The sequence below is a fragment of the Phalacrocorax aristotelis genome, chromosome 18 (assembly GCF_949628215.1).
Source record: "Phalacrocorax aristotelis chromosome 18, bGulAri2.1, whole genome shotgun sequence".
In the NCBI taxonomy this organism is placed as follows: Eukaryota; Metazoa; Chordata; class Aves; order Suliformes; family Phalacrocoracidae; genus Phalacrocorax; species Phalacrocorax aristotelis.
This window is the reverse complement of record NC_134293.1, coordinates 4,966,247-4,989,823: the sequence shown is the minus strand read 5'-3', so window position 1 is coordinate 4,989,823 and position 23,577 is coordinate 4,966,247. Positions and strand designations below refer to the sequence as shown.

Genomic DNA, 23,577 nt, shown 5'->3' with positions numbered 1-23,577 from the left:
TCAGCTAGGACTTTGGAAGATAACAATTTTGAAATAGGCCATATAAATTGCCTGGCTTTTGTGAGGAGGATCAGGAAAGGCGGGACACTCGGATGGATTGTGAACTGGTTAGCCAAGTGATGAGAACAGATCGCAGTGTTTTTCTCAAGACTGAGGTCCAGATTTGTTTAAAGCCACTGCTCAGTATTACAGTGTGTTCTTGCTGTTACTTGAGATAGGACAGTTCTGAATAGGAAACCAACACATGTTCTTGTTTAATCTTTATTGATTTTTTTTTTTTTTACAAGTATAGAATCTCATTTAAATCAGATAGCTATCTCGGCATCCAGCAATCTGCATATTCCTCCTTCAAAGATGCAACAGAGGACACAAATGTCTCATGGAGGAACAGACTTGCCTTGCTCTCCTGGGGGTCCAGCTACGCTCTAACGAAACCAGTCCCTTCCCCTCTGCAGGGAGGGAAGCGACGTCCAGGAGGCAGTGGCTGCGCCACGGAAAGGCTCTTCCCACGTCTCGGGTTGGAATCGTTCTTGTCACATACAGAACAAGGCAAAGCCTTCTCCGTAAAGCCATCCTTGTCCGGGAGGTCGAACAGATCGCCGTTCTGCGCGGAATAATTCTAGAATGCAACATAACCTTGAGGACATAATGAAGTGATTTAGAAATGGGCTAAGGCAGATCACGACCGTACTTAGAGCTAAGTAATCAAGCGGTTTTACCTACTTCCAATTTACTGGTTGATTGAATATTAGAAAACACAGCCCAGCCCCTTCGGAAGGTGGCCATGCACAGTTTCCTAGATGTTTCTTTGGCTGCCCAGTGTGGGGAGGGTTAACCTCTCGCTTCTGTCTTGAGCCACATTTGGACAAGATCTCTGTTTACTTTCCACTCACAAAAAACACCGGCATCTTTTAGTAGTGTAAATGTATTCCAGGGCTATTGCCCTGGCATGGAATGAGTGAAAAAGGATCTTGTATTTATTTGATTTAAAAATTTCAAATTTTATTTGTCTTGTGGCCGACACGGACTGACTTCACTCCTTTTTTTTTTTTTTTTTTTTTTTTTTTTTGACTTTTAATACAGATTAAGAGCTGACTAAAGATCTCAAACACTATATACTGAGGGTCACTACAGATGTTAAAGAAAACACCAGCACTAGCACCACAACCCTACATCCTGCCTTCCTGGCTCTCGGAAGAACCCACTGTCTCAGAGTAGGACGTCGCTCGTTCTGTGCTAGCGCCGCTCCCTAGCCACTACAGGATTTTGCAAGAAAGCAAACAAGCTATTAACGAAATATCCAGGCTACCGCATCACAAAGCGCACTTTGTTCATTAACTCTGCCAAATGCCTTGTAGGCCTTTCCTCACAGGATACTAATAAAACTGACTAAAAAAGGGAGGGAGGCTTTATGACAGGAATAAACTTATAAGGAGACCTCATTCTGCTAAATCAGAGAAATGCGGATGGGGGAATCCCTGTAGAGAGAAATGCTTTGAAGGGAATCGTTGGCCTTACAGGTTAGTGAGGTGAGAATTAGTTGAGGTTCTGCTGTATGGTAAAGAACCAAAGTTGGCTGTAGAAGGAGAAGGGAATGTCTCCAGTCTGGTCGACTCAGAACAGCGCGTCCCTTCTGTTGTGCTTCCTGTCTGCAGTCACATTAAATTCCCCAGTAAGGCATCAGGGGTCTCCTCTCTCTCTCATAAACGTCTGGGATGATGCCATATGGTGTCTGTACCATTTTAACCGTTGTCTTCCCAAAGAGCTTCCTCTCGTAGTCTATCAGTTGCCTCCAGAAGCCCACGTTGGGGCGTATAACGGGGCGCCTCGATTTGACCCAGTTGTATGCCTCAAAGAGGGACACCTTGTGGTACTTCATCAGGTAGGCGATGCAGAGGGTGGCCGACCTGCTCACGCCGGCGGCACAATGGACTAAGGTGGCCCCGTGCTTCCGCGCCACGCTGTTTATCTTGTCGGCGACGCTGTCGAAGTACAGGGAGATGGGGGCGTTGGGCATGTCAGCCAAAGGCACTTTCACGTACTCAAACTGGGGCCAGTTAAAATTGGGAATCTCAATGGTGGCGTTGATTATGCAGGTGATTCCCCGGGAGAGGAGCAGGTGCCGGTTGGAGGCGACGCTGCCCCGGCTCAGGTACAGCGAGGGAGTGATTTGGGCGATGCCCCCGAGGGCACCTTCGGAAAGCATTCGTGGAGCCATCAGAGTTCTCGGCAAGGAGTTGTGGCTTCTGGAGGTCATGGAGGATCTTGGCACTCACGCTTCCATTATGGGAAGAGATCCAACGGGATCTTCAGCCAAGGGAAGGATTGTCTGGCCTGGTGGTGCTAGGACAGCAAGAGCTTCCTCCACTTAGTCACTGCAAAACACAAGCAACGCTACGTGAGCAGGGCAGCTGTCCGATGAGACCATGTCTACGCGAGAGAACAGGAAAACCCAACTCACCCTGCTGTGGCCTGGACAACCTCCTGCTGGCAAACCTCCGTGGGGTAAAGTGGTTCTGGGTTTGCACAGTGCTTATTACCATGGGGCCCCCAGGCATTGCCTGGACAGATATTAACAAAAAAGTCTCTTAGCCTAATTAGCTCCAATTACTCGTCGAGGGTTTGGGTAGCCTACCTGTGGGCCTGGACAGCGTTTCACACGGATTAGCACGTGGAAGATTATCTACGCCTTCTCCATGCTCAAAAGCAGCAACTTCACAACTGGCCAGAGTCCAAGGGGATGGTGAGAAACAGCTCATGGGGCTGGATGCAGATGCCAGCAATGTAGATTACCCTGCCCTCTCCCCACTGCCACTCTTCTCCTTTTTTAGGTACATGAAAGGCCCCGCCCAAAGTGCATAAACAGAGGAAAGTTGCTCATTAGAAAAGGCAGTGAGTCATGTCCATCCAGATCAGCAATCGGCTCTCATCTAGGCTGGGGAAGTGTGGAAAGAGTGACCTGGTTATGTCAGAAGCTGCGAGTAAAACCAAAGCACAGGCTGGGACAAGGGAGGCTCTTTTCCTGCTGCTTTAATGACTGACTAATGCTTTGGAGAAAGGCACGCTCTGCACAGGCTTGGGTTCGCGGGCGTGAGCCGTGCATTCCCACCTACCTCTGCCATGGTCCCCAGGAAGGACCCCCCCCAATTTTTATTTCCCCTGCTCCTTTAGGACTTCGCCGAAGCCAGTGGAGAAGCCAGAAGGAAGGGGATGAGCCCCGGACCATTAATCATTTGTAAGTCCCTTTTAGCTATGCAGTCTCCAGCTGGAGATGTGCCGTGGGAGACGCTCCGGTCAGCGCAGGGCTGGGGAGTCCCTGCTCTGCCCACGTACGTCTGAGCCCACCAAAAGGTCACCAGGCTTCACACAGAGGGTATCTGGGGGACACTCTGTGCCTTGGGTGTGAGGGCATCTGTCCCTCCAGCAGTTAACTCTCAGGGTCAGAGTCCTCAAAGGGCTGAGAGACCCTGACTGCAGCTCCCCCAGCCCTGACACGACAGTGCAGCCATCTGTCTGCATCCCGCACTCCGGGAAACACCGGCAGGTCTCAGCAGTGGCTGGTAACGCTGCCAGCGGATTTTTGGCATGGCTTTGCGGTATGGTAACTTAATGAGCATAACACAGTCTCCTCTGTGGCTTGTTCCCTGCTGGCAGCTACTTGAGCAGCTCCTGCAACCATGGGCCCAAAGTGCCGGCGCTGCAAGAGTTCATGCCCCAACAAGAAGATTTTTGCTGCAGCTGTGAGCACTCAGTTTCCCCTGCGGACACCCCCACCACAGTCACCCAGCTGGAGCCGCAATGAAAGGCAAGGTTTTTCAAAGGAATAAAGTCCTTTGAGCAGGGGAAATCCCTGCTCTCACATAGCTGTTACTGACAATGAAAAGGATTTGGGCACTTACGCTCAGTAACAAACTGTCCTGCTCCAGCTCACCGAGCGGCACGCAGACACTGTGGGCTGCTGAAGCTGGGATGTCTTATAGAGATTGTCCAACGCTGCACTGCGGAGAGAAGAGAGCATGGGGTTTACTGGGATCTGTGCTGGACCCAAACAGGATACCAGCCAGCCCCCTCTGCTAAGGTATGTTTAAGCCACCCAACTTAGGCGCTGTTCAAGAACTGGTAAGGACGACAACTCCCCAGGAAGAGACAGAGGCCTCGGGAAGGCACTTGCTGCCGACAGCGTAATGTCACCAATTGCTGCCAACACAGCATTCAAAATCACGTTCAGCCCAGAGGAATCTGAGGCTGGCACAGAAGTCATGACTTAAAAAAGTTTAATTAATATTTGCTCTAACATCTCCTTTAGCAGTCACCAGGACTCTTGCCTAGTCCCACAAAGGTAGTGCAGGTCTGTATTTCTTTTGATGGTGCCCAAAGCACAGTCTCCTGGGAGACCCTCTGCAAGAGCTGTGCTACCTGGTCCTGCTCCCTGAGGCACTGCTGGAGTTAGAGGGACAAACGGTAAGGGGTAGAGCCAGTGCTGTGAGCCGCTCCTGGAAAGTCAAGGACAGAGGCAGCATCCCCTTCTTTTATTTCTCCAGCCAGACCAAAAATAACACCAGTCCCCGGAGTGCAGGTGAAGCGGCTGGGAAACGCTGCTGGACCATGGGAGAGTGAGAGTAACGCCTGCCCCCAAACCAGCTATGAGCAAGTCTGACCCTCCCTCGCCCTCCCTGCCTTCGTGCAGCTCATCCATGAGCCATCTCTGGCACAGCAAGGGGCTGGCGGCTGCTCTGTGCCCCCCTCCCTGGGATGGGGTGTGCGGAGGGAGGATGCGGAAAAGGACTCAGTTTCCCTGTGCATGGCCTTAAAATGAAGGAATCTGCACGCTGAGCTCTGGACCGGGAGCGAGGGGGAAATAGGCTGGCTTAGCTTTGGAGCCAGAATCAAAGAGAGCTGCTGCACCAGGCAGGTCTCGGTGCTTTGGGAGGATGGCTTTGCAGAGAGGCCGCAGAGAGGCCCGTGCTGGCACGGCTAGGGCACAGGGCTGCTGGGAGGCAGGGTGGGCTGGGAGGCTCTGGCAGGCGCTGGGGAGCTGAGACAAACCTGCCAGGGGCCAAATGACAAACCCAAACAGGATTTTTAATGCTGCACCTCCCTTGAGGATGGCTGGGAAACATTAGTGGAGGGTGACCTGCAAACGTGCTGTGGGACAGCGGGAGAGGCTGGTGGGTGCTGCCATGGCACCTCACCCTGCTCGCCTGCCAAGGGCCTGCTGGTACCTCGGCACCTCTGGGAGCAGGGCAGCAGTGTCCCTGCCTTGCTCCCACAGACCGGAGCACCCAGATCTCTGCCCCAGTGGGGCTCGGACACACTGCTTGGGGTTGAGCATGCTCGCCTGCACCGCCAGCTGCTGCCAGCCCCACGTCCATGCTGCTGCACCTGGGCTCCGGCTGCTCCCCAGGGGCACTTGCAGTGCTGCTTGGGGTGGTTTGGGAAGGGCTTTGCTGCTTTCCATAAAGTGGTTCCTGTTTGCAGGCAGCAACTTATCCAGACATTTGCATGTGACAGGCTGGGCTCGCTCTGCAAACTCTGCCGCCGCTGGGCTGGCAGCAAGCTGCCTGCGCACCACGTGCAGCCCGCTCCCGAGCAGCCACCCGAGACGGCATCGCATGGCGGCCGAGACGGACGGTCAGTCGGACAAGCGGCTTCCTGCTATGGGACACGCTGCTCCCCCAGGAAGAGAGCAGCAGCGCAAGGGAGGTGCCCGTCTGTCCCACCTCTGCTTGCTGTCAGCAGCAGCAGGGGAATGGGGCGGATTTTGGGGCCAGCTGGGAATGCAGGTAGGTGCCCACAGTCCCATGCCCCAGTTTAACTCCATTCCCTGGAGCCTCAAATGGCCGACACCAGGCAGCACTGCCCTTGCTTGAACCAGAACAGCTCTCATCCAGAAAGAGTTAATGTTTTGGAGCGGAGTTCATTATATAAGCGAGAGATAAGGCTGCTGTGCTTGTCAGACCAAATCCCCGGTAGCCGAGGATGCTGCCCGGCCGGCTGCGGCAGGAGCAGATGCTGGGGGAAAGGTGCTAAGGGAGAGGGGCAGGTGCAAGTGGCCCTTCCCGTGTTTCACAGCGCTCACAGCAGGAGCTGGCTGGGATGCCACCGACTGCGACATGCTGTCTCAGGCATGTGACAAAGCCGCGGTCCTCCTGCCCACACATACCAGGCTGAGCAGCTGCTGGCTTGCAGGGAGCCTGAAAACGAAAAGGGCCTCCTCTGCCTCAGATGGCAGAGGCTGCGTGCTGGGTGCGGTGCCTTCAGCTGATGATCACGAGCTCCCACCAGGCTTGCAGCTGTGAGCCTTTATCTGTCCTGATAGCTGCACCTTCTCGTAACCCTCCTGCCTGTCCCCAGCCAGCTTCGGACAAAGGCTTGCCTGAAGTCTGCCGTTTCGCTCCCGTGAAACTCCATTTGCCTTTCTCAACACACCCGCTTTATCCTGCTGTGTGCCTGCTGTAATCCAACACTGTTGCTCTTCATGCAGTGGTTCCTGTCATTGTGCTGGGGCAGAGAGAGAGGAAAAGAATGAAAAGCCCCTTCCCAGCTATTGCTGTATGTAAAAAAAAAAAAAAAAAAAAAAAAAGAAAGAAAAATAGCTGAAGATCAAATGAGGCATGCACGCAGCCCAGCCCTGGCTGTGCCACCTGCGGTACCTGCAAAGGACGGCGGCAGAACAGGCCAGCACAGCGGCAAACGGGCTCCTTGCACAGGCGTGGGGAGAGGTTCTCGCTGCAGGTCCAGCCGTGCCTCATTCAGCCTCTGCACAAAGGCAGGGACAGCTGCACTGATACGGCCAGTTTGTACCATCTCGTGTGAAAGAAAAACCCACATCGCCTCCCATTTCTTCTTGGTTTGAATTTCTGAGTGGTTGCATAGGCTGGGGTGGTCACACAAGCCTGAAGTTGATGTCCTCGGGGTGCTGGAGCCTGTTTCAGCTGCCTCGTTGCCGCACGTCACCCCGCGAAGGAGCCGTGGGTGCTCCCCAGTGCGCTGTGTCCGGGCTGCGGGACGGTGCTGGGGGGCGGCGTGGGCTGTTACACCGAGGGGTCAGAACCGGGGCTGCCTCTAAAGGAGCAGCTGGAAGCTGCCTCCCACAGGAGACGGGATGTGGTTGTGGTTTCCTGCAAAGGGCTGAAATTCCCAGAGGGTGCAGCATGGTCCTTCGGGCCCAGACTGGCAGGTGGTGGGCTGGTAGCAACGAGGTATTCCTGCCATCGCATCCTCATTTGCTGGGCTAACTCCAATTAATGGGTCAATTAATGTAACAGCCCTGACCCACAGCAAATCCGTTTCTAGACTGTGCCTTGGCCTCCCCTGTGCACAGACCAGCTGCTGCCAGGTGGTCACCCCACTGGGCTGCTGGGGAGGGCTGGGTGCCCCCAGGGTGGCAGGGGTCCCTGGGCCTGGTGACACAGGGGCGGGACCGGTGCAGCCTCCTCCCTCCCCGGCAGATTGGTGGGTTCTGCCATTTGTCTCATCTGCATAATCAGGGGTGGGGGAAGCAAGTGGGTAATTACAGCCTGGAGACGATTCTGGTCTTCAAAGCCTCCAGGTCCTTTCCACACAGCTCCCAGCCAGCACTGTCCTTGGGTGCAGGTTTATGGCGAGAGGATGCTTCTCTAGCACCCACCATGGCCAGGACCTCATCCTGCATCCACCGGCTCTCTGCAGACCCACCGCTCCCAGCCACGCTGCTCAGGTAAGCCTGGCTGGCTCGTATCGGGCTCTGCACATGTTTCTGCTGTCCCTTGAGGCTAAGCTGTGTGGTTCATCTGCGGCTGGGTCCGCCGGGAGAAGGGGCAGGTGCTTTGCCCATGGCAGCTGCACCTATGGAAGGACGGTGCTGTGTGCCTTTGCAGGGTTGATCAGTTTGGTACTGGGTCGTATCTCACCTGGGCTGGATTTCCTGACATCAGAGCGGTTCCTCTCCACGCAAGGGGGTTTCAAAAGCAATACAACAACACTGATATAATGGTTTGCGTATTGGGTGCTCCAGTCTCTCAGAAAGGTTGCTGCTGGCAATGCTTGTGGCTCTGTTCTTCTAGCTCTTGCTATAGCTAGAGTTTGTATCTCTTGCTTTTCTTCCTGGGAATGTAGTCCTGCTAATAAATGCTGAAATTCTTATAGCAAAGCATTCCTGGACCTCCTGAGAAAGGCTTGAGAACACCTCTGAAAGCTCAAAAGACCAAGGCAAACACGCGGATGTTAGTTAAATATGCTGTGGTCTCTAGGACAGGAGGGGAGAGCCTTGCTTGTCAGTCTCTAGACAATGAGTTGGCAAGTCTGAGTTTCTGGTTTCTTATTCCAGAGCTGCTGGGCGGTTTTTGCTGCTTTTTTTTTTTTTTTTGGTTGGTTTAGGGTTTTTTTTAAGGGCTTCTCTGGCTTGAGAGCGGAGGTTGTAACTTGTTCCTGAGGGACTTGTGTAAGACTTGCAGTTGGTGTAGGACTGTATGTTAGCAACATGGCAACGTAGCTGGTACCTGGCAGAGGTGAGAGCATCTTCCAGGCCCCTTTTCCCTCTAGATCACATGAAATTCTGCAGATGTGCTCACCAGGTGGGAAGGGACGACCAGTCCTGCTCCCGGCTTTGCTGCTGCCTGCTGGGTGCCCCAGCTTTCTGGCAGCCATTCTGCTCCTCTTGCCCTAACCCTGCAGGGACCGTGGCTGAGCAGGGCATCCTCAGAGGGGTGTGGAGGGCAGTGCCTGAGAGGAACTCAGCAAGTTTAGGATGTGGGGAGGACCAGGTGAGCTGTGGGTCCTGCTCTGCTGACAGAGCAAAGACACCAAAGCCCCTGATTTTATTCCCAGAGCATCATCTGTGACTTGAAGCAGGTTAGTGGGCTGGGTGTGTGAAATGTCAGTACTGAAGCAAGCCTTATCCCCCTTCCCAGGAGAGGAAAAGTTATTCATTTTAGAGATGACAAATGCTCTCTAACGCTGCAGTAAAGAGAAGAGTCAATATTGCAGGCGCTGAATGAATGAGCCTGCTCAGGGCTCTTCCTAGCCAGGCTGAACAGCAAATTGCTTCAGAAATGGTCTTGGAGAACGGCATTTAAAACAAAGAAGAGAGCACAAACTGCAGCCATTCTCAGGGTCAGGTCTTGCTCTGCCAAGTCCATGGGAGTTTGAAGTGGGCTTGGGCCCTTCGGCAGGCCTGCCTCTGCCAGGTGTCACAGCAGCAATCACAGCTCACCCGGCAGAGCTGAGAGGGGAGAGGACGTGTGGGAACTGCCGGCTTCTTGCTCTTCTCCCTGTCCCTTGTGCAGCCATTTGCCCTGCTGGGGTCTTTGCTTTCCTGCCTTCCGTTACTGTGGATGTGCTCCTGAAGCTGTTAAAGACTCCTCTCAGGCGTGCGGTTCAGAGCCATCAGCACATCCCCATGACAGAAGGGACAAGCAGTTTGGTTTTTGAAATGGAAAAGAAGGAAGGAGAAGCAGGAGGGGACAGTGGGATGATTTGGGCTGTGACAGAGGATGCCTCAGCTAAACCCTGATTGATTCCTGCTTGCAGCCCGTGTTACTCTCTCAGGCGAGCATGGGATGGAAGCTGTCAGATGTTAAATCAAGATAATAATCTGTCTACCCGAAGCTCTGAGCAGGCCTGGCTGCTTGTGCAGCACCCAGCACAACTGGGTTCCCTGTGCTTGCAGGAACGTGCTGGTAACTTCCCAAAGGTTTCATGGAGCATTTCAGGCACGACTCCCCTTTAGACAAGAAACTCACAGGGTACAGTTGCAAAAGGTCCCAGGTTTACCCTTGCTCAACAACCTCCGATCAAACACATTTAGTCCATAAGCACAAAGTCTTGTTTCCCCTGGTGCAGCATTGTCTCCTCCACACACCTGGAATTCAGGCTGCTCCCGTGACCTGAGCCAGCTCTCTAGGCTGCAGGGCTGACGAGCCCTAATTAGCCATCCCAGCCTGCTGCGATGCTGCCTTTGGAGGGGTGACAGCAGACACTCCTGTGTCACAGCTCATCTCCCTTCCGCAGGCCCCGATGGCACGCCTGGTGCTCTGGGCGGGCTTGGGTTGGCTCGGGTAAGGCCAGGACTTTGCAAGCCTCACCCAGCTGCCTCCTGCAGCCCAGGAGCAGCATCTTCCCTCCTGCAGCCACTCTTTGCTCACACTGCAGGTGCATCACACCACTGAGCCCTGGTCTGTGACCAGGCTGCTGAGGTTAATACACTGAGCAAACTTATGAGGGGTTAACGAGCAATTGCAAAATGCACGGGTAGCATCGCAAGCATTTACAGACCATCAGGGCATGCCTTACAGTTGGCTGTAAATCAGCCCAATGTGCCCAGCTGATGAGCTCCTAAACATCTAGCAGTGGCCCCTCCTCACTGTGCGAGCCAAAGCCTGGCTCCCTGATTTGCTATTCCCCCACCGCCAAATGAGCAGGAAAAAAATGCGTGGTGAGGTTTTTGGAATGATCCGTCTGAGGATGCTACTTGGTCCACCCGCTAAGGGGCTGCTCTCCTGCTGCCTGCGTGCCTCTCCCAGGCAGGGGGAGGCAGCTCCGTGGACTCATTCTGCATGCTGCCACTATTTCCTCCGCGAGGCAGCAGAGCCTGCCCACGGGCATGTTACGCGCTCCCTGCCACGCAACCACCCCCCTCCTTGCTGCTGTGGAGTGGGAACAGGCAGGGCTGCTTCCTCCCAGCTTGACAGCTGGATCCTGCCAGCTGTGAGCAAAACCCCTCACCACGGGGAGAGCACCCAGCCAGCGTGCAGCAGCGGGGATGGAGCAAGATGGGGAGCAGGCACAGATGAAACCTAGAGCATGCTGAAATTTATAAACTCCTGCACAATACAGCTGCTTTGCTCTAAGGACAAGCTTCCCTCAGCAACCAGCAATAGGTTTTCATGCAAGAAAAACAAGCCACCTTTCTTTTTAAAGGGTCTGTTATTTTGGAGCTGCTGGCTCCTGGCCGGCTCTAACACGCCATGCTCTGCATGCCAGTCGCTTGGAGAGAGCAGCAGGGGCACAGGGCTCACCTGCGGGGCCCCAGTACGAGCTAGTAGTGTGGCCATCTGCATCTTACTTAAAAACTCTGGTCGGGTGCATGAAACACTCTTTAAAAAACAGAATTAAGCCTTGAGGGGGGACAAATGGGATGTTACAGTTGTGTGCAGCCTCAGTTCTGTAACTGGCTGAACACCAAGGGCTGTTTTCGAACCCCAAGTGGAGATATCATCTGTTCTGAAGCACCACAGCTTATTTCAGTGCCAGCTGATGGCATCTGGATTGCAGGTGGAGTTTAGAAAAGCTCCCCTGCTCCCTGTGTCTGAGTGTGCGTGACCCTGGGGCGAGGTGGATGGAGAGGACCTGGGCATGGTCAGGGAGCAGACCCACGCCTGGCTCTGGCTGCTGGGGTGCTGCAAGATGGAGCCTTGTTCTTCCTGGGGACGTGCCCTGGCAGTCACAGCTGACAGGAGGGACACAATCTCTTCCTTATTAGTTGAGCAAAACACAGGGACCTGGTGTGTTTGCTTGCGCGTGACCCTGCTCTCTGCTGGGGCCAGGGCTGCTCAGCTCGTGCTGCCGGGGACTGTGCCTCTTGCTTATGTGACAGCGCTGTGCACTGGGGCAGCAGCTCTGGGCTCTGCCCTGTCCTTGCCAGCCCACCTCAAAACCTATAAAATCAAAGGCAGCTGCAAATTCACTGCAGTGTGTCCTGGAAACTGCCTGGTGCTCCCATGCTGGTGCTCGCACGGACCTCTTCCGGAGGCACTGCCAACTGGTGCATGCTCTGAACGCAGCCCCGCTTCTCTGGGGGTCTTAAAGCCTGGCATCCCCCTGGTAAACCTGACTTGTGACATACCCCCACCGGAGGAATCGCCTGTGGGCAGGCAGGCAGGGGCTGTCCACACCTTCCAAGGCCAGGCAGTGTTTTGTCATGGGGCAGTAAAAGTAGGAAGCAAGGGCTGAAGGGAAAGCAGCAAGAGAGCAGGATGGGAATGGGCTGGTCGGCTGTGCCCGGCTGCCCACCCGCAGCAGCTGTAAGGAATGAGGTCACCTTCTGAGCACATCGATGGGGTTGCTTAGGGTAACAGGAAGGGAGGCCAATTTTAATCAATTAGTTGGAAATCAAGTTTACATGCAGTAGCAAATGCTTCCCCTGCAAGCAGCACAGGGCCAGCGCCCCACACCTCCCAGTATGTAGCTCTGCTCAAGGCTTGGGGAAATTGTATTTTTGCTCAGCAGACGGACACTGAGCAAGTTCAGATACCCTTTGCAAACTGGGACTCCTGCCCCTGTGAGCTGCTGCTCAGCATCCCCCCAATGGGAAGGGACCCGCAGCCACCCTCTGTGCTGCTGGGTGGGACGTTGACAGAGGGGAAAAATTGTCTCATCAGTCCAGGTACCCCAACCTGCCCAGCTGTAGGGCGCAGGGCTCAAGGGAGCACAGCAGCACCTGTTGAGCCTTCCTGCTGGGAAATTAAATCCTAACTATTTTTTATATTTTTTTTTTTTTTAAATGGCAAGTAGCCATGTGAGACTAGTCCACAAGCTGTAGTACTGGCACTACGGAGTGCTCTGCAGGCACCACTGCTGGGGCAGCCACCCCCAGCCCTGCCGTGCCCAAGGAAGGGTGGGCAGTGTGTTTGCCTTCTACTTTAAGACTCCACGTCCAAGCAGCTGAGGAGCTGGGGCTGCTGTTCAGAGATTTCTCAGCTATTTCCAAATGCCAGAGCCCTCTCTGCTAGATGCTCACATTTCTGTTTGCATTATGGTTACTCGGTGTCTTTTTTGAAGCGATAAATCAGTGTGCGTGTGGCGGGGGTTATGCATCTGGAAAGGAAAGGGGCTGGGAGAAGCATCTGTACCTGGTCCAAGGCATGACCCCCACCTTCTAGGGAAAACCACCCTGGCAGGCAGCCCCTGAAAGGAAGGTCCTGCAGCAGTGGCAGGAAGCCTGGAAGGCTCCTCTGCTGCCCTGGTGAATGGCCTTGTGTAGACAGCTCTTCTGGGGCCAGCACGTGGTGAGCAGGAGCAAAGCTGTTCCCGGTACCCGCTGCCTCACCCAGATGCCTTTTGCCTTCTCCTTATTCCTGACTTGTGCCTGGATGCCCAGATGTGCCACGTGGCTGATTCCCTGGGACAATGCTGGTACCGACTCTCAAAACAGAGGACTGTTTGAGACTTTCTTGTGCTGGCTTCTGCATTTCTTTCCTTCCTCCTGTAACGTCTGGCTTAGATTACTCCACGCACACACACCCTCACACCCCCCGTATGTCTCTGAGCACTAGAGTGGCACGAGCTCTCTCCCCTTCCAGCTCTTGAGATTCCAGCTGAGGTCAGGTATTGAATTAAGCCATGCAAATTTCAATATTGCCCCTACTGACAAGGAAGCGGTGCCAGAGCCCAGATCAGACCCTGCAGAGCTGCAAGGGCTTGGATGAAATGCCTGGGATTTCACCTTTGTTTCCAGAGAAGGGATGGGATGTGCATGCCGCTGTGCAGGACCCAGGTGAGCCCTCAGGGGCAGGAAGGACAGGCAGAGCTGTACGTTCACACTTTTTAGGTGTAAATCAATTAAAACCTTCTGCATTACTGCTCCCCTCCTGATGTACACCAGGGTCGCATTAGCCAAGTCGTGGCAGCAGATCTCTGCCGGTGGGGACGGCACACTCTCTCCAAACTGGGGGCTCTTGTTTTTCATTGCTTGGGAAGTGGAGTGCCACAGAGCCTGTCCCAGCCACGGCGAACATGGCACACACCAAGGTGGATGGAGAGGCCCAAGGGAGGAATCTTCTCCCTGCCAGAGCAGGGAGAGCTGATCCGGTGTATCATAAGGGAAAACAGTGTTTTGTCAGTGCTAATCCCTCCGCCATTCCTGTGGCAGTGGCATTAGGGATAAACTGAACTTGCAACATGATACTAGGACATCTGTCAATACTCAAAGCTTCAGAATAAAAGACTCATTTGCTGCCCAGTCGAACAGGTTATAATCCTTCCCAACCTCCCTACAGCCAAATGCCACTCATTCATTACTAGTGTTGCTCAAAGCAGCTACTCCGGAGCTGAGTCAAGGGCCGTGCATGCAACCGGTTTGGTTTTGAGGCCAGCCAGCCACAGGCACGCGCCAGGGTTTGCAGGCACCGGGGTGCCCTGCGAGCCAGGGGTGCCGAGGGCGTCCGGCACCCCGACGGGCAGCAGCCAGGGATGCACGCTCTGCTCCGGCAGCACGGTGTGGGCTAAGGCTCGTTTCCACGTCGAGGAAACACCCGACCTCTGTACTTGGCTATTCTGGTGCACATCTGAACCAACTCCCTCCCTCCAGCCAGGCTTTCTCGGGGTTTAACTGCCCGTGAGCAGGTTTTTTTTGCCTTGTCCTGTTCTTTTTGGGCACCTTCTGGCAGAGCCGCCTTGGTGGTCCCCACTGTCCCACCGCAGCCAAGCGCCGTCTCAGGACATGCGGGGCCGCTCTGACCGTGGCGATGCCCGCGCCGCGGGCGGCCGGGGCCGCATCCAGCCCCTCTGCAGCGGGGGGCTGACCCGGTCCCGCCACGGCCCAGCCCGAGCGCCCCGCTCTAGGGGGGGGGGGGGGCACCTCCCGGCACCCCCGCGGGACGGGGGGAGCGGTGCTGCCCCGCCTGTACGAGCAGCCCCGAGGCCAAGATGAGGGGCTGCGGCGCCGGGGGCAGGCCGGTGGTCCCGCAGGCAGGCAGTCCCCGAGCCGCCCTGCCTCCCGGGGAAGGCACTCGAAGGTACGTTTACCAGCGCGAGGTGTAAATAACGCGGCACCGGGGGAAGGCGGCGGCCCCCGGAGCAGCCCCGGCCGGGGCCAGCCCGCCCGCCCCCTCCTCGCCCCCCGCCGCCCTTCCCCCGGCGGAGGGCCCGGGCGAGGCGCCTCATCCCCGGCCCCGCCGCCGTCCCCGCTCGGCAGGGCCCGGCGCGCTCTTACCATGGCTCCTCGGCGGCGGCTCCGCGCTCCCTCGCGGCCGTGGCGGGGCAGGACTTTTATCGGGCGGCAGCCGGGCTCGGTCTCTCGGGCTGCCACCTGACCGCGGCGCTGCCGGGGCCGCCCTCCGCCCGCCGAGCGGCGGTTACCAGGCTACGGCGGGGCCCGGCCCGCCCGGCTCTGCCCCCGGGCGGAGGCAGCTGGCGCCCGGCCCAGCCTTAAAGGCGCCGCTGCCCGCCGGGGCCGCGGGCCGAGCGGGGACCGCCTCCCGCGGCGGGGTGCTCCCCTCGGCCCGGGACCTCTCCCCGAGGGACCTGGGGGGGATGTGACGAGCTGTGGGGCTGGGGACAAGTGAGGGTCCCTGTGGGGACGTGGCAGAGTCCCTGTGGGGATATGGCAGCGTGTGGGGACAAGTTTGGGGGGGCTGTGGGGCTGGGGACAAGTGAAGTGTCCCTGGGGGGACATGGTGGGCTCTCTGTGGGGATGTGACAGAGTGTGGGGACAAGTTTGGGGGGGCTGGGGACAAGTGAGGGTCCCTGTGAGGATGAGGCAGTGTGTTGTGGGGACAATTTCGGGGAGGCGTATGGGGCTGGGGACAAGTGATAGTCCTTGGGGGGTTATGAGAGCATCCCTGTGGGGATATGGCAGCATGTAGGGAGAAGCTGGAGGGCACTGTGGGGCTGGGGACAAGTGAAGGTCCCTGGGGAGACGTGGGAAGGTCCCTGTGGGCATGGGGGTATGTCAGAGTCAGTGAAGGGATGTGGTGGAGCCTCTCTGGGGACATGAGAGGGTCCCTGTGGGGATGGGGATGTGGCAGGGTCCCCATGGGAACATGACAGCATGTGGGGATGTGGCCAGGTCCATGAAGGGGCGTGGTGGGTCCCTGTTAGGGATGGGACATGTCATGTCCTCATGGGGACCCTGCCAGAGTGTGTGGGGACAAGGTGGAGTCCCTGTGGGGACAAAGCAGGTGCCCTGTGGGCAGGGGGACAGCCCTAGGAGAGGGAGCTGAGCCTGGCTTATGTAGATTCAGGACATCCCCAAGCCACAGCCACTGCTCTCTCTGTCCTGTGCTGGGAGCCAGAGGAGAGGAAGGAGGGTGGCCTACGGAGCCCCTTGCTCCTCGTGGGTGCTATGGTGGGGACCAGCCTGGTCCCTTGCCGTTGGCAGGGAGGGCTGGGGTCCCCACGGAGGGATGGTGTGGGCAGGGAGATCCGCATGGCAAAGGGAAGAGTTTGGCTTCAGCTGGAAACCGTAGGACTAAGGTGGAAGAGTCTGCTCCCATCCGCCTCACTACCATGGCAGGGATGGGACAAGGCTGCCTGGCACAGGGGAGAGGAGGAGGAGGAGGCAGTGGAGGGCAGCCTCCACTTTAACCCCACAGCTGCTGGAGCAAAGTGTTGCCACCCCAGCCTGCTTTTGTTCAGTTTCTGGTTTTGTTGTCGCACGTTCAGACTGAAATAGCAAAAATCCCTAATAGGAAGCTTCCCCTACCCCGAGCCCTCTGGCTTGTATCTCACTTCAGCAGGTTTCATGACTCAGCAGCCCAGATGGAGCCATCCCTCACAGCCCTCAGCACCAAATCTGTTTATTGCTCCAGAGGCTGTTTTTCCAAGAGCCTCGCTGCTTTATAACAGCCAGCGCTCTTCCTTAAAACCCTGCCTCTCCAGCGAAGGCTCTCGTCACACTCAGCGCGGAGGTGGGCGAGGAGCAAAAATAGACAAATTAAGAAAACCTCAAAAGGCCAAAAAATGAAAATGTAAGGATTTCAGCTCTGCAAGCTCGAGGTTTGCTTTGCCTCCACGTTGCATCAGCTCTGCTCTGCTCTTTCTCTGCTGCCTTCCTCGGAGCTGCCCTGCCAGGGGCAGAGGTGACCCTCCGGGTGATCTCAGGTCTTCTGAGAAGCTGAGAGATGGGCTGAACCTCTGGGGATGTCTCCTCGGGAGCTGGGGTCATGGGACTGTGCCCTCAGCTCGGGGCTCGGAGCCCTTGCAGTGCAAGCCTGTGGTGGTTGGCCACGGGCAGCATAGGGAATGACGAGGATGGGTTTTGGGGTGGCAGCCTCAGCAACCTGTGGGGTTCCCTCCCCAGGAATCCAAACCCCTCATTTTCCCCTCCATTGGACTGTCATTAAATGAGAAAATAGGCTCTTGCACAGCCCTAGCCGCTTGTCCCGGGTGGTTCTTGACTACTCACACAACTGTGCACGGATGTTTTTAATGCTGGTGTAACTTGTGCTTTTAACCTTTGCCCTACTGGGAGCTTTATGTGTTTTTTAGTGTGGGTTAGAGGATGCAAAGAGGGAAACTTGGGAGGCCTTTAACCCAAGGACAGGGTAAATGCGGAGGAAATGTCAACTCCTCCCCACACTCAGCCCTGGCAAAGGGTTCACTTGCTGGTGGCTAGGAGTGAGAGCGGGGAAGGGGCACTTGGTGGGCAGGCTGGGTGCTGCTGAAAGGCTGGTGCCCTCCACCCCTCCTATAAAGAGCCAGTTTGGTCAGAACGGATGCGCAGAGGGGCTGGTGGGACCAAGAGGGTTTGCTCTTCAGCGCAGGGGAGGTGTCAGGCAGCGAGTGCTTTCTCAGATGTCTGCTTGCCCTCTACCCTGGCATGCGGGGGCCAGCGGTGCCTCCGTGGGACCCCCTGCCCCAGGAAGGCAGCCCACGCTCTCCTTGGGTACTGTCCAGGTTATGCAGGGCAGCAGCAGCTCTCCTGTAAGGCAGGCATCATGTTGTGGGCAGGTTTCGCCTGCTTCCCATAGGAACCTGTGTGTCTCTTCCAAGAGATACAAAGACCATGTTGGGAAAAAGATGCCTGAAGCGGGACCAGACCCTCTCAATTACACCCCACGGTGCCTTTGGGGCAATGGCATTGGAGGGGCTCAAACCCACCTTACCCCAGCACAGGCTGGCAGATACGCACCGCCGTGCCCGGTGTGCTGGGGTGAGCACCGCACCGGGTGAGCACCGCACGGTGCAGTCCTGGGCACATTCCCGAAGGGTGCGTCTGGCCTGCAGTCCATTAGCTGGTCATTAGGGCTATTAGCTTAATCACCAGGGTGTTTTCCTGCCACGCTCTGTGATCAGCATGTGATCAGCAGCCGCAGGGTCACGCAGGCCGGCTGAGCGGGGAGCAGATGGCTGCTTTCTGCACGGCTGTGGCACGCGTGTGCAGGGATCCAGCGCCATCCATCCATCCTCTCCAGTTTCCATGGCTACGCCAGAGTTTACTCTTCCCCGCCTTCGGCCGCCTGCACGGGCATGATGCAAAAAAAGGTCCCCTCGTGATGCAAAAAGCCCAGGGATGCGGGACCTCCTGGGTTTTGGTAGTAACAACTGCATCGCAGGGTGGTCAAACCATGGAGCAACAGGCGCCTACCATCCCGGCAGCAGTGGTGTCCCAGCAGAAAGGCACCTTTACGATGTTCGGAAGAGCTGTGACACTGTTTGGCTGCTGCCTTCTCCTCCTCACCTCCCTCACAAGCAGCAGGGACCCAGGGGAGGCAGTGAGTGATCTTCTGGGGGTAAATCCAGCCACGGAGCCGTCGGCCACCTCTTGTTCAATGTGAGGTGACAGCGCGGAGCAGAGATCCCTGAGCCAGCGCTCAGGCTATGACTTGTTAATGGGGGAAAACCAAACCTGAGCTTTAGGTCACCACGTACAATTTAAGTGGCTGAATACCGGTCAGGTCACCGGAGGCCTCTCTGGGGAGGCAGGGGGATGTCAAAATGCAGGATTTTTGTTTGCTTTCCAGTGACACAAGGGACAGGGGTGGTGCATTGTAACCCACAGGCCAACTTCCCCTGGGCAGGAGCAGAGTTTGGCTTAGGGGCTCCTGGGTCGCAGTCGGCTGCGAGGGTGTGTGACTCTTTCCAAATCCATGGGGTGCTCTGATTCACGGGGCCGGTGGGTGAAGCGGGAAGTGTTTACGTAGCCCCGGTGTGTTGCACCCAGCCGCGTTCAGCTGTGGGGAGCCACGCATGCCAGAGGCTTAGTCACCTCAGGGGCAATCCTTGTGTCTCACCTCCGCGTCCTGGGCATCCCTGACTGCTCCTGGCTGCCTGGCCAGGCTGCCTGCGCTGTGGGGAGGAAAGCACCATCCCCCCAGGCCAGTTTTCCCTCTGCTGTCCCACCTGATGGGCTGTAGGTGACTGTGGGCTCTATAGGGTCATGGGGAGCAGCTCCACTATGTTTGTTGTATTGAGGGGTCCTCTCTCATTGCATTGACCAGCCACTCGTTCGGGAGCGGGGGAGAAGGGATGGTGTGTTGTACAGGGACCCCAGGGCATGGGCTGTGTTTTGGCAGCTCCCTTGGCAAGGTGCTGGGCACAGAGCGGTGCTAGGGTGCTGTTTGGGCTTGGGAGGGTAGGGTGAGCTTCGTCTGGGCGCTCGCCTGCTGAGTCACGGGGCTGTTCAGCTGCGACAGCCAGAGCCATGGTGTGTGTGCCTCTGGCCTGGCTGACGGGTGATGCTCCGCGTCCTTCCCTGACCCCTCTCCCCACGCTGTGGGTTAAAGGCTCTGTGGCCAGGCGGGGAAGTGAGGGCTGATGGACTGACATGGCCTGGCAGCTAAGCATTGCCAAAGGTGCTTGCTGCTCCTTGTACCTCTCCCGCTGCGGCTCCCTCCCTCCCCATCCCAACCCATGCATCACTACCTGCCTCAGATGGGGTCTCTGCCCCATCGCAGGGACCTCAAACATCTGCAAGCCCAGCTTGCAGCGTGCTCCTGCAGAGCCTGCCCTGCCAGTGCTGCGCAGGGGTTCTCCGAGCTCGTGTCCCCATCACATTTAATGGGAAGGGCTGGGGAGTGCTTGTGCCTGCAGGTGCTGGTTCATGAAACACTGACTTTCCAGACAGACTTTGCAAAAGAAATGAGATGTTGGTGATTGTACAGAAAGCTCAAGGGATGACAGGTTGCTTTCACTAGTGCAAAAGGTGATCCTTGCTTGGGGCCAGCGGGGAGCCTGCGGTGGAGCAGACATTGCCTAACAGCTCCTGTGCTGCTGAGGCCCAAAATGCTGGGCACCCCACGTGCTCTGAGCTTCTGCTTGACCCCACGTCTGGGTTTCTCATGCTCGTTGCTACTCCATTGTTGCCTGCTGGGTTCCCGCACAGTCCTGACCCAGCGCTGCCGTGGCGTGCCGGCACATCTGGGATGTGTGGTCTGGCTTGTGGTTCCCCTGCGGACGCGTGTTTGGCTTTGTGGGGAGCAGCCAGGTGGGACGGGGGCACAGCAGCACCAGGGGCTGCCGGTGTGTGCGTGCGTGAGGCCACGGATGGGTTTGCTCCCTGGCACCCTTCATCAGCTCCGGTTGAAGGGAGCGGGATAGAAACGTGTGTGCTTTTCCTGTGCCGCTGTACATGCTTTCTCCGCACTCCCTAATAAATCCGTGCTGGTTTTTCCCAGAAGGTCGCTGAACCAGTTTGTTGGAAGAGCAGAGGAGATTGCTATGGGGCATCGCCGAGTGGTTTGGATTTTTCCCTTTTCCATGTTGCACCGGCCAGGAGGGCGGCTCTGGTGTTTCTTTAACCGCAGCTGAGAAGCTGCCGCACCAGCGTGGTGGTGTTTGTCTCCAAAAGGAGGTGGTTTAGGTTTCACCAGCCCCACCTGACAGGAATTTGAGCAGGCGCTAAAACTAGGGCTTCTTGTGCCTTCGTTATCGGCATTATCTGCTCCGCTGCAGCGGCCGTGGGGAGCGGGGGAGCCTGGTGCTGCACTGGAGGCGGCGCGAGCCCCCGGGATCTGCTCCAGGCAGCCCCCACCTCCCAGGGCTGAGTCACAAACGGGCCGAGTGCGTTTGCTGCTGGTGTGACGGCAGCTGTGAGACCCAAAAAAAACCCAGCACTGATGCTTTTAATGACAGGCGAATAACACAGCCCCGAAGAAGATTCATACCGCACATACCTCATGCGACGGCTATTAGTGGTGACTAAGACCGTGCTGGGATGGAGCAGCAACAGCCTCCCTGCATCGCCCGAGTCCTGGTGTAATTAATTCTGCAAGTACCCGTATCGGCACATTAACCCAAACTGGCCGTCTTCCTGCCTGTCCCCAGCCTTGTTCCATATTTAATCTTTCATGTTCACCTGAGTCTCTAATTAAGCCAACTGCAATCCTTAGCTGAGAGCCCGCAGCGTACTAACGAGGTCTGGCATTCCTGGAGCGCCGTGCGTGCGAGACCTGCGCAGCAGCCCGCCAGAAACAACCCCTGGGCCAATGTTTTTCCCTTTGTTTTTTCTTTTTTTTTTTTTTTTCCTTCTTTCCTTTTCCCTTTTTTCAAAAATATTTTTCTTTTTTTTTTTGTTTGTTTTTTCTTTCCCCCCCACCCCAGACTAACACTGGTCCCAAAGCAGGATCTGCAGCGAGGGCCCGTTAGCAGCCAAGTTCTTAAAAACAGTGTGTGGGGACTGTCTCTCTTCCCCCCACCCCTTCTTCTTACAGCAAAGCCATGACCAGTTAGTATGAGGTATCTGAAAAGTGCTTTTATTGGGTTTCTTTTCACCGGCAGCAGCTGCCCAGAGAGCTCATCTGTGTGAGGCAGGACAGCACAGGAGCCCCACGTGCTGCTCCCCAAGCATCAACGCGAGCAGCCAGCAGCTGGCGGAGGAGCTGGCCCGTGGCAGGGGCAGGAGCAGCCGCTGGCCGGCCCCTGACGTCCCGCCTGGCTGCCTTCCTATTACAGCATCCCAGTTAAAAATAAAACCACACGCCGAGGCAGTGAATGGGGTTCTGATTTCCCTCGCTTGCTGCGAGGGTCTGGGTGATGGGGAGAGATGCGTGTTGTAAATAGAACAGCATATCCATGGCAACCCCAACTTTTCATTATTGTTAATTACTTGCATAGTGCCAGAGCTGCGCATGGCGCTTCCCAGCATGGATAAAGATAGATCCCCCCTTTCAAAGCCTTTCCAAATGACATCGAGGCGACAGCTAGCTCTTGGGAGGCTGGAGCTGGGTCTGGCAGGCAGCGACGGAGACATTTTGTGAGGAGTCGAGAGGAGCCGGGATTTAAAGGAGGAGGGACTGGCGTGGCTGAGAGGCAGCCAGGAGCTCCGGGGGGGGTGGCTTTTCTCCTGAAAAACACCTTCCCTCTGTGTCAGGAAATGGTTTCAAGGGACCATAGCAGTGTGCATGCAGCTGGGAGGAGGGGGACAAAAGTGGTGGGGAGAGGGGCTGCCCTGTGCCTGAGCACTGGCTTTTCTTTCCTCTCTGTTTAATGGTGCTCGAGAGAGCGTGGAGGGGAGGAAGCGCCAGCGGCGGCTGTCACTGAAGGGGCAGGGATCTGTTGGCGTGAGCCCTTGTGCCCTGGAGGAGCCTCCGGCAGAAAGCCTGCCCTGGTTAAAACCCAGTGCAGCTGAGCTTGCTTCTGAGAGGATGAGCTTGGCTGCAGCTGGCACCGTTTGGGTGGGTTTTGCTTGTCTATTCATGGGGTTTATATTTTATTGGAAGTAGTTTGAAAGTTCTTGGGTGAAGAGGTCCCTGTCCTGCCTCCCCACCATCAGCCAGTCTGGTCCCAGCTAGTGCTACAAGCGGTTAAGATTTGCACCCGAACCCCTGCTGTTGGGGTGTCTCTGGTGACTGATCGCTCGCCCGTCCGTGGACGGCGGGTGTAGGCAGCAGTGGTTCAGTCGTGCCTTGGTGGGCTGTGCGTGGCCACGGCACTGGCCACCCCCGCGTGCCTCCTCCCGCCCCTGGTCCCCACCTCACCCCGAGCCTGGCGCAGGCATGGGTAGAGCTTTTTAACCCAACAGCCTTTTCCTGATGTGGCTTTTCTGGCTTGCTTTCTGCAGCACAACAGTACATTGTGTTAGAGCCTGGCAATTAAAGGTAACAGGAGCAGCAAAGAGGCGCTGACCCTGGCACCGGTGTGCCGTAAGCCTCTTACCTTCCCTGCTTGGGAGATGCCCTGTGAAAGGGGAAAAATCCTGTTGGTTTTGTACTTCGATGCTACGTGAGGGAAACATCCCAGCCTCGCTTCCGCACTGCCTCGCACTCTTGTACTTACCTTGGAAAAGGAAAGTCTCTTTTCTGGTTCCCCTCCTGGCCAGTTAAAGGATCGCAGTTTTCGCCTTTCCAAGATCTTTTCTCCCTGACGTTTACCAGATGGCCAAATTATTTAGCTCTGCCCAAAGCACAGGGCTCGGTAACGGCTCCGATTTGGGTAGTTCTGTGTTTGGTCAAAGCAGGTCACGGTCCTGTTTGGGTTCCTTTGAGGCAAAGAAACGTCTCTGAAGCTTGTTGGGTGGGGATGTCGCTGACCTCGGGATGGTCACTGCTGGTGCCACCGTATTCGGCTCAGCCACTGCTTTTTCTCGTGCCAGTCGCAGCATAGGAGACTGGGCAAGAGGAAAGGTAGTTTGGCTGTTTGTTTAATGTTAAAATATAACTGGGAAAAACATTGCCAAGGATTTACAGCTTACTTTGTCCCTTCCCTTGGCATTCCCACTCTATACAATCTCAATTTCTACAGACTTTAATTTTCAACATGTGGTTTGTCTGCTGCTTTTCTTTAAATAGTAATATTTTCTAGGTAATTTAGTGGTCACATCCATACAGCCACTGTTGTGCATTTCTCTGTCCTCTCTCATGGCAAGAAGCTGATGGATATAGATACAGGCAGTTGCATGACCTTTACGGTCTCACTTGGAGTCCAGGAACACAGATGTAA

The 23,577-nt window shown here is 56.1% G+C and overlaps 1 protein-coding gene across 1 annotated transcript; it reads right to left on the bottom strand.

The window, feature by feature from the left end:
- Window positions 1–247: 247 nt before the first annotated feature.
- On the bottom strand, window positions 248–15,085 carry DUSP14 (dual specificity phosphatase 14). Its single transcript, XM_075112987.1, has 3 exons — window positions 14,912–15,085; window positions 3,900–3,998; window positions 248–2,375 (listed from the first exon to the last, which is right to left on the bottom strand). Exon 3 carries the CDS (start codon window positions 2,255–2,257, stop codon window positions 1,661–1,663), a length of 597 nt encoding a protein of 198 aa, XP_074969088.1. The 5' UTR covers window positions 2,258–2,375; window positions 3,900–3,998; window positions 14,912–15,085; the 3' UTR covers window positions 248–1,660.
- Window positions 15,086–23,577: the final 8,492 nt, after the last annotated feature.